Source organism: Melozone crissalis, unplaced genomic scaffold (assembly GCF_028551555.1).
Source record: "Melozone crissalis strain CALT ecotype California unplaced genomic scaffold, PUWL_Pcris_2 ptg000034l_1, whole genome shotgun sequence".
NCBI lineage: Eukaryota > Metazoa > Chordata > Aves > Passeriformes > Passerellidae > Melozone > Melozone crissalis.
The window spans coordinates 15,446,555-15,461,751 of NW_026535812.1; the positions used below are offsets into that span (position 1 = coordinate 15,446,555).

General features: G+C 49.9%; 1 protein-coding gene across 1 annotated transcript in view; it reads left to right on the forward strand.

Annotated features, from left to right (window-relative positions):
* Positions 1-13,237, forward strand: part of P3H2 (prolyl 3-hydroxylase 2) — a 62,772-nt gene extending 49,535 nt beyond the window's left edge. Inside the window, exons 4-15 of the mRNA XM_054282542.1 lie at positions 1,549-1,680; positions 2,770-2,912; positions 4,309-4,398; positions 4,749-4,789; positions 5,246-5,340; positions 8,412-8,539; positions 9,046-9,141; positions 9,234-9,384; positions 9,869-9,986; positions 10,129-10,204; positions 11,110-11,250; positions 12,290-13,237. Of these exons, the coding sequence (XP_054138517.1) occupies positions 1,549-1,680; positions 2,770-2,912; positions 4,309-4,398; positions 4,749-4,789; positions 5,246-5,340; positions 8,412-8,539; positions 9,046-9,141; positions 9,234-9,384; positions 9,869-9,986; positions 10,129-10,204; positions 11,110-11,250; positions 12,290-12,382 (1,304 nt within the window). The 3' untranslated portion in view covers positions 12,383-13,237. The remainder of the gene's footprint in view (positions 1-1,548; positions 1,681-2,769; positions 2,913-4,308; positions 4,399-4,748; positions 4,790-5,245; positions 5,341-8,411; positions 8,540-9,045; positions 9,142-9,233; positions 9,385-9,868; positions 9,987-10,128; positions 10,205-11,109; positions 11,251-12,289) is intronic.
* The last annotated feature ends 1,960 nt before the right edge of the window (positions 13,238-15,197 follow it).

The window sequence follows — 15,197 nt, forward strand, 5'->3', positions numbered from 1 at the left end:
TTTTCCCCTAAGGACAGATACATTTCAGTGAATTGATTACAGTACCAAGAAAGAGCAGTACTTTTCATTGATGGATTGATTATTTCAGATCTAGGATGCTTAAACAGGTTTAAATTACAACAAAATTATTTATGTCCTTTCCCTTCTTGCTTTTCCTAATGTAATACCCTGGAAATGCATGGTAAGTCAGATAACTACTCAGACTATCTGTCAAGAGCCAAGAGCACATAGGCACTGTTCTGAGTTTCCACTTGGTTTCATTGCAAATTCCTCAGGTGGTTTTTATGGCAGCTCTTAAGAAATGTTTTAGTAGCTGAGCACATGATTATTTTCAAGCCTGTGTTTGTTTCTTAAGGTTTTTAATGGCGTGCAGAGACAGAGCAAGCAAATTAGATTCGTAAGTACATTGCAGCAAAGGTTCCAAAATGGAATCAGATGTCAGTGTTGGCTTTGAAATTGTACAGCTGGTACAGCACCTATACTGTGGAGTCCCACTAATTAAGAAACTTTGTTAATGGCAAATGTTTATCATGTGCTTGTGATTCCCTGGGGGATGCCTCATCTTTGAGAAGCAGCAAACGGGGATTTCTGCTGCCCAGGTTTGTACCTCGGACCGTTCAGACTGGCCTTGCTTGGCTGTGCTGAGAACCTGCACCAGCCCCTCTTAGCTAAACCTCCCTGTGCCCTCCGGAGCTTTTTGCTGCAGGAAAGGAGAGGATTAAGGATGAGCTGGAGGAAGGGAGTCTGGAGCTGGATTTCATGTGGCAGCACATGTGGTCACCTTGCCTTCACCTCTCTGCTTGCTTATTCATTTGTCTCTTGGGGCTGAAGTGCGACCTGCCACCTGCAGTCCCTGCACGCCGCAGCTCCTGCCGCACCAAAGAGATGCTCAAGCTCCCTCTACAGTTGAGAGAAGGAGAAAGGCATTTCCTAAAGGAGGCAAAATTGTAACTACAACTCTCTCAAATTGGCTCTGGGGAGGAGTCTGAGCTGTCGCCACATTTCTCTTCACAGAGAACAGCAAGGCACAATTCTTCCCAAGGATTTCTGAGATTCACATTCTCTGAACCTCAGAGAAAGGGAAAACACAATTCTTATCACTTGCTGTGCCTGTGCTGTGCCAAAGTAGAATGCAATATGGAGACTGTTTATCCAAAGTGAGGATGTTTTGTGTCCTTGGCCTATGTGTGTGTGTTGGGACTGTCGGCTGACAGTCACGGGATTCTGTGCAGTGTGAGCAGTTGTGTGCAGAGTGAGTGCTTGGCAGATTCAATTTAGATGAAATGTATATAGTGTAGTATGAAAAAGTAATTAATTAGCCTTCTGATATCCATGGAGTCAGATACATCATTCTCTCTCCCTCACCAATGTTGGGGTTGCCTTTGATTTACAATATGAGCTCTTCCCCTCGGTGCACACTGACCTGCCGGGCCAAAGCAGTGTGAGTTGCACATCGCTCAGCTGAGGAGTTTGAACCTCTGTCTGTCCTTGTCTGGGCACTGTCACCATCCCCTGAGCTCAGAGCAGCTCTCCCTCTTGTCCTGGCAGATCACTACCTGCAGGTGCTGGCCTGCAAGCACGACTGTGTCCGGGAGCTGGCCACGCGCTCGGGCCGCATCTCGCCCATTGAGAACTTCCTGCCCCTCCACTACGACTACCTGCAGTTTGCCTATTACAGAGGTAAAGTCCTGTCCCTCGCAGCACTGCTGAGTTCTGCTCATTCTGTGCAAGTTCTTCTATATGGGAATAAGGCTATTTCCCCCAGTGCCCACACTACAGCGATGCAGAGGCACGGTCTGAAAGAGAAGCAAAGGACACTGGAAATGGTCTCTTCAAAAGTCAGGTTGACTAAAATACAGTGAAGTAATTTTATGAAGGTGTTTTAGATGATCAGTCAGGTTTTAAAAGCCCAACCTTTAGCTTAAACATTACTTTTCTTTATATAAATCGTGATTTTTTAGGGTCATTTCATTTGCCTTTTAATATTATAATCCTTGGGATTCATATGTTTCACATTTTCTGAAACGAACTGATACATTTTCTAAATTAATATATAACAGACATATGACTTAGCTCAAGCTTATCTCAAGATGCCAATTTTTGACAATTACCAAGTATTTTAGTATTCGCAGCAAAGTTGCAGGAGGTGACAGCATGGCAAAATGTCAGAGGTTGGCAGTGCTAAAAAATCGTGCCAGTTTTGTGGTTCTGTGGGCTATTTTATCATGTTTTGTTACATAAAGGAAAATAGACATCTGCTCTCTCAGGCTTTTGCTAATAACTTTTTACTGAAAAGGGCTGTGCAAGGGTCACAATTTCTATTAAAAGATAAAGATTCATCGTCACAACAGGAAGAAAGAAGGAGAGTCAGTTCATGTGTGGTGTGCAGGCTTCTTTATTCCTCTGCCATTTAGAGGTTTGCTGTGGTGGGTGAAAACCCCTGGGCCCTGAGAGATGCTGCACAGATCAGAGGCAGTTTGATGCCAGACAGTATCCACATCCTGCCCATCCATTTGGGTGCAATTTGGATACCATCTGGTCTGTGCATGATGGCAGAAAAGTCTTGTTTCTGTCCCTCAGTTTCCTTGCTGGGGAAGTGGAGTTGTTACGACAAAGAGGCATCCAAAGAGCCCCATGAAGTCCTGGGCTGCTGCTTCAGCTGATGGGGAGCTCAGGCTGTGCTTCCCTCCCTGCAGAGTCCCCTCTTGGGCTCTGTGTGAGGCCCCTGTGCCCTCCTGTGCTCGCCTAACCACTGTTTGTTCCCCCCAGTTGGTGACTATGTGAAAGCCCTGGAGTGTGCCAAGTCCTACCTGCTGTTCCACCCGGACGATGAAGATGTCCTGGAGAATGCAGGTTATTATGAGGGTCTCTTGGAAGGCACAGTGGATCCAGCCACCATCAAACCCAGAAAGGTGAGACTGAGTGACACCTCAGAGCTCTTGGTGGGAGGCTTTAACAAAAAAAAAACTGGTGGAAATGAAAGCAGCCTGGCAGCTTTGCCCCAGTGGGACCACTTTAAAAAGAGAAGCAGAGTGCTGGTGATGCTGAGGTGGTGATTTTCAGGGTGCAAGTTCAGAGTCACTGGTGTAGGGGAGAAGCTGGTGGACAGGATTTGCTTTAAATGGGGACTTCAGCCTAGTAAAGCCTGAGCAAGGCCAGGGAGGGCAGTGACCAACAGTGTAAACCCTCCTCTTGCCCAGTGCTCCGGCGGACACACAGAGGACGAATGCAATAAAACTCCAAGCAAAGGGCAGCATCTCTTCAGACAGGGCTAGGAAAAATTTCCCAGGGGAGGATGGGATCCCAGCATTACTCTCAAGTCTCTTAGTTTGGAGTTCAGGGCTCAGCCTGTTCTGCAGACAGTAGCTCTGCTATCACAGGGTTAGGCTGGGGTCAAGTAACCACACAATGTGTGTTCCATCACCCAGCAGGACAGGCTTCCTCTCCAGTCTAGGCACCCCTTATCTGCGGCCCTGGGGCTGCATCCCATCCCATCCCATCCCATCCCATCCCATCCCATCCCAGTCATTCCCCTCGCACCATAAACAGAGTGTTGGCAGGAACTGTTTTTTCCATTCCTTTGGGAATTCCTTGACATCCAGGCAAATCAGGGTGAATTTGATAAAGTACTAAAAAATAAAAGCAAAATTATTAAAAGGAAAACAAGAAACAATGTTCTTTTCCATCACAAAATGAATCTAGGAAAAAAACCCTTAAGTTGGCAAAATCATTTAATTGTTTACAGTGTTTTTAGGTTTTCTGTTAAAAAAAATGAATTTATTTTTGCTTTGCACAATAGTTTTCTAGGAGAAATACCAGCGTTTGCAGATTTTTCATTCAAAATAAAGCCCTCTGATGGACAATTTCCAGCTGGCTATGCCTTGTGGCCCCCATCCAAGCACTCTGAGTGCATCCCAGGGCCAGGCCGTGGGCTCCATGGGGGGAACTGAGGCACAGCCCAGCCAGGGTCCTTGCCCCACCAGCCTGAACTTGCCCTCATTCTGCAGCTGGGGTTTCTCTGGCCAGCCTTTTGCCCAGATACTTTGAGGCTCACCAAGGTGTTCAGGAATTTCTGCCAGCTTTGGACATGTGTTTTGGGGATTCAGGCTTCCTAAATGAGTTGCTGAACACCTTCTGTCATGTATTGAGTGCCTCAGCCTTGTGCCTCGGGTTGGCCCAAGCATCCCTCAACCTAAAGAAATCTGCAGCATTGCATGGAAACCAAACCCCTGTGAAGCAGAGGGGCATTGCCACTGTCCTGCAGAAGCTGGCCATGCGCATCTGCTCGTGTTTTTGTTCTCTTTGCAGGAGGCCAGAGCGCTGCTGCGGCGGCACAAGCTGGAGTCCCACCTCCTGCGGGTGGCGGCGGCCGGGCTGGGATTCGCCTACACGGAGCCGGTAACGCCTGCCTGTGCTGGGCCAGCAGCTCACAGCTCTAGGACAGCTCCCCCTGCCCCTCTCCTGTCAATCCAGCCCTCTGTGGGTGACTCAGGAGCTGGGTCTTGGCCTGGTTTGTTCCCTGTAGGAAAACAGGGATGGCAAAGCAAAGGAGGCATTCCTGGGGTGAAGGAGAGCCGCATACAGCCTCATCCACATTTTCAATCTGGTGAACTCAGGCCATTGCCCAAAGTTATGTGGGATGGAGCCAGAGAGGCTGGTTGATGTCCTTGGGGGTCAGGCAGAGCAGGTAATGCCCTGGCTTTGGCTGGAGCATTAGATTAAGAAGTTTGTCCTCTCTTTTCCCACAGAACTACTGGAACAGGTACGGCGCCCGCCAGGACGAGCACAGGTGAGCCACAGCTGAGCTGCAGCTTCACCATTCCCCATGGTGGGATCATGGTGGGGTACCAGCCTGCCACTCAGGGGTACTGCCCACCCACCCAGCACACCATCCTGGTTGAATTAGGGCCCTCTGCCCCTTGCCATTGAAAACATTCCCACAAGAACCTTATTTTAACTGAGTACCTCAAAATCAGCAATGATCTAGAGGGAACTTGATTGCTGAGGCAAGTTGTGCTGGTCAGATTTGTTGGTGTCTGTGCTTTGTTGGTGGAAGGTGTTGCTCTCATTACCAGAACAGCAGTGTTTGCCATAGGACAGGGCTTCAGCTTGTATGGCTGTGACATTTGTACAAAGTACTGATTTGCTTGGATTTTTTTGTGTATTGTTTCCAAGGGGAGTAAAAATGCAAGCTGAAGAACTTGTGGCCAAAGTCATGGTGTTCCTTTTCTCTTTTGCTCCTCAGTGTCCCATCAAGCATCAGCAGTGAACCCGAGGATGGGCCCCGGCTGTCCCTGACAAAGAAACCCATGCCAAAGCCAGATCGAGAGCTGAAGGAGGGTAAGGCTGTTAAACATGTCTCAACAAAATTGGGATTTTTTTTCCTCTTGCTAGAGACTACAGACTGCAAAGGCTGGCCACTGGGTAGTGAGGGCCACTCCTATTTAAGGGAGTTCAAGTTTTGTTTGAGACAGAAAAGTCTTCAGTGCTGCCACAGCATTTCTGGGTCTGTGGATCCCAGGCCACTGCTGTGCCCTTGGACTTGTTTTTTCACCTGCTGAGCTACTCAGTACAGAGCCCTGAGATGTGGAGCTGGGAGGCTGGGTCTTCCTCACCATGGGGAAAGCAAACCAGCAAACAGTAGTCTTCTGTCCGGGTGCTTTTGAGATCAGTGTGTTCCCTGTTGTCCAGGCTGCAGAAGGATGGGTGCTGGGAGCAGCCTGTCCTCATGCTCTGCTCAATGTGCTGGATCTCACCATACTAGCAATCACTTCTCTTTGCAGACTAAGCTTATGATTTCATGTCTTAGCTCACATGAAATCACTTTGTTTATAAGCCTGTCAGCAGACATTTCATCTGATTTCAGCACATTTTCGGCAGCCACAGAAAATACCATAACATCTACTAAAGACAGGATTTTTTCCCTTAACAATTTTGAAAAACAATATTGTAGCCAAGCACCAAAGCAGAATCCTTGCTGCAAAACAACAGGGTCTCGAGCCAGGAGATGTCTTGTGTCTCTAGTGAGCCAGCTCCACAGCAGCAGGCAATTAAACCTCCCTGTAGTGCAATGGGTGGTAGCTCTTCTTGGGGAATTTCACAGCTTTCCCCAGTCCAAGTTGTGTCCAGCTGCTCAGTGTTGTGCTCAGAGTGTTGTTATCCCTTCTCTAGCTGTACATAAAATGGACAAATACCACAGGAAGATACCAAAGATCTTGCTTAAGCTAAGAGCTGGTTGAATTATATTTGTTGGCCTGTTTGCTGTTTATAACCCAGTAATTTCAGAGTCTTTCTTTCTGTTTTTATTCCTTTCTATGCTCTTATTCTGGTTTACTTGCAGAATGTTTTTGTTTACAAAGAAAACGGAATCAATCAAAAAGGAACTGGGATTTTTGTCCATCTAGATACTGCCTTTTTTGGTTGTTTTTTGTTTTCTTTCTCTCTTTTTACTTGGAAAAAGAAAAGGCCAAAAGAGAAAAGTCATTCTAATTTTGGACTCTTCTATACTTCTACCCTTCCCCGCTTCCTCCTTTCTGCCAGTTCCTTCTCTCCCAAAAGTCCAAAGAATTCCTCAGTTTCTCTGGGGTGTTTTTCACAGAGCACAGACACAGGTCTGTCTGTGCTGGTGCTCCGAGCAGGCAGAGGCAAGGAAAGCAGGTGGGAGCACACTGTCAGTGTGGGACAAGGGTTCCGTGCCCATGGCACAGAGCTGCCCCATTTGTTCCCTGGGAGGAGCCAGGAGAAATGTTGGAAGTGTTGAGCAATAACTTCCATGTTCATCCCTCATGTGCTTATGGCTGGGGAAGAACAGCTGAGCTGGAGAACTCAGCCCTGTGTTGGAGCATGCCAGGAGCTTGGATTTGAGAATTCTGATTCTGATCCAGCTGCATTTGCAATAAGTGTGATTATCAAGCAAAAAAATCAGCACAGTGAACACCAGAAACATCCCATATTTTCCATTTCCAAGAAACTTAACTCTTCAGAAATAAAGCTGTGAGCTTATGACAGGGCTTGTGGGGTTTACGTGTCTTCCATAGGCCAAGGAGACCTGCCAAGAACACAGTTTTGACTCAGTAGATAGGAAAACTAGAAGTTACAAAAGCATTGTCACAGAGAAGTTTCCATATGCCACATGGTGGGAAGGAACTCTGCAGCTCTGTTTCCTCTATTTTGTTGCTTGTCTGTGACAACAAATAATTTTCTTCACAGTTTAGATGTATTTCATTTTTTTCCTGGAGAGACATCTGGTTTAGGCTTCTATTGTTACCATTTCTTTCCTTTTCTTTCTTTGAGGAGATGCATGAAAGAGGCTTCAAAAGATGGTGGTTTAGGGCCCTGGTCTGGTTTTTGGATCAGTCAGATTTGATGGGGATGGATTGAAATCTCTTGTAAAAAGCTTGCAGCAGAGGGAGGCTGCTCAGAGGCAGGATGTGAGGGATGGCAGGGACAGCCCTGGCAGCTCCTTTGCCTCAGTGGAGGAGGATTATCCCGAGAGTCCTCTGGCTCACCCACTCCCTGCCCTGCTCTTGGAGGAGAGCAATGCTTGCTGCAAGCTCAGCACCGTGTGAGGCTTTCTCTGTGTATGGCAGACAAAAATCACTGATGACAACTGCAGAGGGTGGCTTTGCATGCCAAGCCAGCAGCATCCACACAGCACAAAATGCAGTGGGAATCCACTTGGGTGTTGACAGCTGGGCTGGAGAGCCATTAGCCACTGTCCCTGTCTCTCCCTCTGTCCCACTGGGGTTTGGTGTTTCCAGGCTGTGGCCCCTGCATTTGCAAGGTAGCTGTTGAGAAGGTAGAAATTGATGATGCTCCTATATCAAATTGATTTCATCTTCTTGTGTGCCCATTGCTTCTGTTTCTTTTGTGACTGATGGGAGGCCACACTCTGTAGTAATCACATGCCCTCTGAACAGAGAGAAGCTGTGAGACAAGCAGAGAAGGAAAACACAATTCTTATCTCGCTTGGTGTGCCTGTGTTGTGCTGAAGTAGAATGCAAGATGGAGATTGTTTACCCAAAGTGAGGATGTTTTGTTCCCTTGGCCTATCGGGGCCAGGTGTGTGTGTGTCAGACTGTCACGGGACAGTCACAGGAGAATGAGAGAGGAGTGCAGTTCTGTGCTGTTGTGAGCAAGAGTGAGTGCATGGCAGATTCAGTTTAGATGAAATGTATATAGTAGTAGTATAATAAAGTAATTAATTAGCTTTCTGATGCTGGAGTCAGATGCATCATCATTTTCTCTCCCCTTCGTCAGAGTCACCTTTGATTTACAATAACACTGTTCTCTGCTGCGGAGCTCTTTGCCTGTCAGCACACCTGGGTGACTTCAGCTGGCCTCCAGGCTCTGTATAAGATGTCCACAAGGCCAGGGCATGTTCAGCAGGATGGTTTTGTGTCTCTCCTCAGGGGGCCCTCTTCTCTACAGCGATGTGAAGTTTGTCTACAACTCTCAGCAGCTGAATGGCACCCAGCGAGTGCTGCTGGATAATGTCATCTCGGAGGAGCAGTGCCGGGAACTGCACAGGGTGGCCAGTGTGAGTGGGCAATGTCCCTGGGCTCAGTGTGACAGCTGGATGTGTGATCAGCCCCTGGAGACCGTGGGCTCATGCCTTGCTGAGTGTTACAGCTGATGGCAGGGTGCCTGTGGAGAGGGCGTGGATGCTTGTCCCCAGTGCACACCCATAACTGCAGCACGGGAGCTGTCCGGAGCTGCAGGACAGAGCCTGTGCAGAAAGAGCTCTTTCCCCATGTTATAACAACCCAAAGGATGCTCATCCACAAGTCTGGGTGAGCCTTCTCATTCACCATTAACTGAGCTTGGCAAGGCACTGAGGCTGCCTGAACATCCCCAGGTGGGAGGTGTGTGGTTGATATCCTGCATCTGGGCTCACAGAGAGCTGCAGCACTTTTCCACCCCAACTCACCTGGCCCAGCGAATGCAGCCCTGGGGGATTTGGGGAAGAGGGTGCCATGTACTTCCATTGCAGATCCCTCTCTCCTGACACACCAGTTCACCCTCCTCTATATTCCTGTTTCCCAGGGGATCATGTTGGCTGGAGATGGTTACAGAGGCAAAACCTCCCCCCACACCCCAAATGAGAGATTTGAAGGAGCCACTGTCCTCAAAGCCCTCAAGGTACAGCTCCCTTCTCCTTTTCCTCCTCTCCCATGCCCTCCCTCCCAGTCTGCACATGACACTGACCTCTCCCTGCCCCTCTCCTTGCCCAGTATGGCTACGAGGGCCGTGTCCCTCTGAAGAGTGCCCGGCTGTTCTATGACATCAGTGAGAAGGCTCGCAGGATTGTCCAGTCCTACTTCCAGCTCAACTCCACGCTCTACTTCTCCTACACACACCTGGTGTGCCGCACCGCTCTCTCTGGTGAGGAGCAGGGAGCTTGGGAGGGCTTCAGCCCTCCATGGGGGCTTCATGAGCTCAGAGCAGCTCTGTTGTGCTTAATGCTTAAATGGGTGGCCAAGGCTGGGCAAAGTCAGCACCCCACAGCAGCAAAAAGTGGACACTGCTGTCCCTCAGAAAAATAATTTCTGGGATGTCTCTTGGTTTTCATATCTGCAACTCTTCTATTTTCTCCTCCCTTTTCTCTTGTCTGTCCCTTCTCCTTTCCACCTCAGCCCCAGCTCTCCATTTCACTTCCCTGCAGTCAGAAAAAGGCAGAGCTGTGCAGATGTGAGTCCTCAGATGTTGCCTTTTCTCCCCAGCCATTCCTTTCCTCCTCTTACCTGTGAACACCACCTGGAGTGGGGTCAGGGTAGGCTCCCACCCCATGATGGGACCCCACAGAGCATGGCATTCCCATCTCATCCATCCCTTCTCCTTCCCCCTTCCTCCACATGGCCCTGCCTAGGCCAGCAGGAGCGCAGGAATGATCTGAGCCATCCCATCCATGCTGACAATTGCCTCTTGGACCCCGAAGCCAACGAGTGCTGGAAGGAACCTCCTGCCTACACCTTTCGGGATTACAGGTAGGAAGGAATCTCCCTAGGAGCTTCTCTCCCTCTGGCTGTCCCCACCGTGGAGCACTGTGGGATCTGTCCAGGAGGTGGGGGTCAGCCTTGAGACCTCCCCAGTGCTCCCCTAACTGGGGTTTCCCTCTTCCTTCCCCAGTGCCCTCCTGTACATGAATGCAGATTTTGAAGGTGGCGAGTTCATTTTCACCGAGATGGACGCCAAAACTGTGACAGTGAGTTGGTGCTGTGGGCCAAAAGCTGTTCCTCAGCAGTCCATACTCAGGGCTCTGGGCTTCCCCAGGCAGCCTGTGGCTCCTACTTTGCAAACAGCCTGCTGCAGAGGTGCACAGACCATCTTCTCCCTCCCTAGAGGCTGTGCCAAGCAGTAAACCTGTGGACTGGGGGTTCTCCCCACCCCCAGTGCAAGCAGAGGTGTGGCTGGTACTTGTCCCTGGCCTGGAGGATTGCTGAGCTGCCACCCCATTTCGTGGTCAAACATGAGGCAGTGTCTCCACACAGATGCAGGTCTCTTGTTCCAGAGTGGGTCACAGTGGTGGATATCAGACCCTGAGAGGGATGTGGCTCAGGCATGAGCCCTCACCTCTGTTCGGGGCCATTAAGGAAGCTGGGCACCCACTCTGTGGTTGGACAGAGGTCTGGGCACTATGCTGGGGTCTCTGGAGAAGCTGGAGGGTAGATTGTGTCTACTTAAGTGCCTGAGGGTTGGTTTGGTTGGCAGTTCTCCTCCCAAGGTCCTGCAGGACTCTTGTGGACTCTTGCCAAGAGAAAAAGAAAGAGGTATTTGACAGCCATGCCAGGCTTATCCTGGAATTCCCTGGAGTTATGCCATGGCCCCATTGTGCTCTAGGTGGTCACCTGTCGGCTTTCCAGAGACTCCATGCCATTATGTCCTTTCTGCACAATGTCTGCACAGCAGGAGCAAGCTTCACACCCCCTTATTTACCCCACACATTTTGCCAGCCTTGCCCAGAGCTCTGCATGTCCCCCCAAGCAGCTCACCAGGTCCTGGGGCGATGCAGAGGGCTGCCCAGTGAGGTCCCAAGCCCTGGGGCGTGGTGAGCCCACCCAGGCCAGCGTGTGCAGCCCCTTGCCAGCCTGTTGTGCTGTTTCCCTGCAGGCCTCCATCAAGCCCAAGTGTGGGAGGATGATCAGCTTCTCGTCGGGCGGTGAGAACCCCCACGGGGTGAAGGCGGTCACCAAGGGCCAGCGCTGCGCTGTGGCTCTCTGGTTCACCTTGGACCCTCTCTACAGAGAGCTGGTGAGTCCCTCCATCCTGTGTGAGGGCAGTTGGGGCATACCCAGCGTCCCACAGGAGCCAGGACCATCTTATTTTCTCCAGTCCCAGTAGATCTGTTTTCCTCCCATTACAGCCCCCACAGCAGCACTGCCATGAGAGGAGCTGGCCCCAGGGCTGGTTTTTCCTGCCAGTCCTGGTCCTGGGCACGCATTGTCCTTGGCCGTGGGGTGCAGTGCTGGGCTGGGGTGCTGAGTGGGGTGTGGAAAGGCCATTTCTGACACCTAGTGGCAGCAGCCTGATGGATGGGGAACTCCTGCAGAGACATCCACAGCTCAGAGTGCTGTGTGAGTCCTGCTGCTAAGTCCTCCCATAAGCACTTCAGCAACTTGAAATCCATGGCTCTGGACACCCAAGATGCCTTGGAAGATCTGGGCTGTGATGCTTTTCACCAGGCACCCTCCACATTCTGTTTTAAAAGGCTGCTGTACCAGCCCCTGCCTCCCTTTGGTAGCAATTCTGCTCTGTAAAAATGAAAGATACAAGACCGAGCAAAACTAAATGCAGGGAGAATGCAAAACCCTCATTCCTCTGCCTTGTGATGGAGGTGGGCTGTGAGGTTTGGGGAAAAGCTTATTTTCAGACATGTAAATCAGTGTCTCTCAGGTTTTTTGCATTAGCAGAAATTCCTCCAGGCTTGGTGCCTGTATGGTGGGAGATCAGCCCTGCCTGAGGATCTGGAAATCAACAAGCAGAGTGGACAGGAGGAGGGTCTGCTGTAGCAGTGGCTGCTAGTGAAGTGTGATAAGGGAACTACAGAACATCAGCTCTGCCCCAACCACTGCAGCCCTGCAGGGAGGAGGGAATCAGGCATTGAGGTCGAAAGGGATTTGATTAATTTTGCCCAGCAAATCCCCAGTCTCTCCCCCATCCTCTCACCTCCACTGCTGGTTCTGGGGTAAAATCCTTGCTGTGTGTCCTCCCCGCAGCCTGAGCCTCACTGAATTAGCTGGAGCAGGCACTGAAGCTCTATGTTACCATTTCTTCCCTTCCCCTCTTGCAGGAACGAATCCAGGCAGACGAAGTGATTGCAATGTTGGACCAGGAGCATCTAGGACCCAGTGAAATGAACATCAACCCAAAGGATGAGCTATGAACTAGGCCAAAGACTTTTTCTATTAAATATTTATTTAATATTGTTAATCTTATTAGAACCCTTCTATTTTTGTACAGAGATGCTGTATAAATTAACAGGTTAATATGATTGTGGAGTTTCAGGAATGCCTCTTCTGTGTTTAGCACAGCTTTTGCTGGAACCCTCATCCCTGTGCCAGCATCTCCTGGTGGGGCTGCCTCTGCTTCCAGCATTCCCTGTTTTTCTCTAGCACTTCTCAGGACTCATTCAGGCCCACTCTACCCCCTTGGAGAACCCTTTTTTTTTTTCTCAACCAAAAGTAGTTGCTTCTCTTTAGCATCTGCTAGAGAAAACTCTCAGGTGTCCTAATGCACCAGTCTTCCTGCTCTGCTTCCTACTGGGGGAAACTGGAGCACAAAAACTGGAGTTATGACTGTCTCACCATTTGAAATATGCCTTTTAGGGGAAAAAACAAAGGAAAACCCAAGTCCTAGCAAAATGGAGATTTCTCTGTAGGCACGTGGAGCTGGTGTTTGCGCATTAATTCTGAGCAGAGCTTCTGGAAATGAGCTGCTGAGCAGGGCCATGAGCTGTGCACAGGGAGAAGGGACGTGATTTGCAGCTGACTCTAGTGAAATAGGGTCTGTCACTCATGTTCAGTCCCTTCTCTTGCTGATGTCCTGGGAACTGAAGGATGCTGCTTCACACTGCATCCTTTGAGCTTCCAGCCCAGTCTGCTGCTGGTAGAACCCAGAGTTTGTAGTCACAATTTCTGGGTCCCTGTTGGAAAGCAGCCTAGGAAGTTACAGTGCCATGGTGTTGGGTGGTCATGGTGTAGCTCTGCACTCTGAAGGTCCTGGCTGCATGCTACCATCCTGGCAGTGCAGAAGCAGCAGATGTTCATGGTGTGGTAGTATCTGTTTGCTCAGAGCAGTTCTGACCCAGCCTGAGGATGTTGCAGTGAAAGCAAGTAGTCAAGTAACTGCTGCTGAGCCAGTAAATAATTCCTCCCCAACCATTAAATTTAGTCCTTTGTGTGGGATCAGAGCAGGCCCTATCTCAGTCAGAACAGGCACTGAGTCACAGGATTTCTGTCCCAGACATAAGGGCAGCTTTTATATTGACCCAACAGCTGCCTCTGCTGCTGGAACACAGTTCCTAAAAGCCAGGTTTCAGTAATCTTCACTCGAAATTACTGCAAGGCTGCAATCTATCCAGAAAACACTACAGGGACTTTTGCTGGAGTTCACATCCTTGAGCTGCTTTGCTCAGCTCCCTGCTGCATTGGCTTTTTCATCTGTCCTTTTCTACTCCCCTCTGCCAGTTTTGGCATTCCCAGGACTTAAAATCTGCCACAGAGAATTGTCTTTTCTCTTTACTGCTGTAGCTTCTGCCTGTTCAAACCTGCCAGGCTCAGAAGCCCCCTCTTCCCATCCAGTCACTGACTGCAAAGGTTGTAGACAAGGATTGGCTTTCTGTAGAGACCTCCTCAAAAGCTGGTCCTGGGCAAGATAGAGGTAAACTGCATCTGGAAGAATAAATGCCCAGACTGTGAAGAGGGAACTATTACCACCCAGAAAATGCTGGAAGAGTTATTTGCTGCATCTCCTCCAATGCTGCATCTGCAGAGGAAAAGGCTCTGGCCATTCTTAAGCTACCAACATTGCTTATTCCTTTGTTTTTATCTCCTTTCCCTCATTGATTGTTGAAAAGATTCATCAAGTTGGCTCTCCAAAGAACTGCCCACAGGTTCCTGCCTTTGAAGAGCCTTCCCTGCTTAAGTGCCTCTTCTGTAAATGCTTAACTCCATCCCTCTTTTCAAAACAGCCAGAGGACAAGCTGGGGAGAAGAAGGGGAGGGCAGCTGTTCACTTTGGAGAGCTGGCCCCCATTTCATGGTCCCTCCACGTGCACCATGCTGCTGCATCCAAGGCTTGACTCTGAATGCTGCACCTTCCATGTGGGCCTGTGCTGCCATCCCCCAACCACCACTGCCCAGGTGCATCCTGCAGAGCTGCCCCTGTGCAGCCCCAGCCCTCCCAGGGGTGCCACCAGCTGCTTCTGCTGCAAGGAGGTGCAGGGGCTGGCACAGGTCATGGTTTGTTTGTTCCTGTGGTGGTTAGCCAGAGCTGTGTCTAAATCCAGGGAAAATAAACTGAACACATCTGGGGCTGTCTTTGTGTTTCTTCAGTCAAATAGAAGGAGAGACCAAAGAATGTGGGGTCTGTCTCATGATGGTACCTGTGCCTTTGGGGTTCCCTGCCTTACACCTGAGAACACAGCCCCCTCTCCATGCTGGAGCAGTGAGGACTCTCTGTGTGTGTGTGTGTGTGTGTGTGTGTGTGTGTGTGTGCGCGCTTTTGGCTGCCTGTCCCTGTGCCTTGCTGTGTATCAGCTGTGCAGTAACTCCATGCCATGGACCTGCTCCAGGCAGTGAGCAGGAGGGACAGTCCCTGTGCCCTGCTGGGTGTTCAGGGTCACCCTGGTGAATCAGCTCTGCTGCAGGGCCAAGGAGCAGCCTTGGAGGATGCAGCATTGCAGGATTCACTGCAAACAGGCCCCAAGAAGGGAGGAGAAGACTCTGGGCTGCCTGGGCCATGCCTTTCACCATGCTGCTCTGCCAGTGAGACCTGCTGGCGGCCTGGGCCATGCTGAAGCCAGGAAATGGCAATGCAGTAAGTCAAAGGCACTTTTCCTGTTTGTTTGTTTTTCCAGCCCTCTGCTCTGGCAAAGTCTAGCTCAGAAGTGGATTTGTATTTCTGCTGCAACAGCAGAGGTGGGTGCCAAGTTCATTGGCACTCTGTAGCCTCACAGGAGCAAGTTGCAGAACTCTTTGG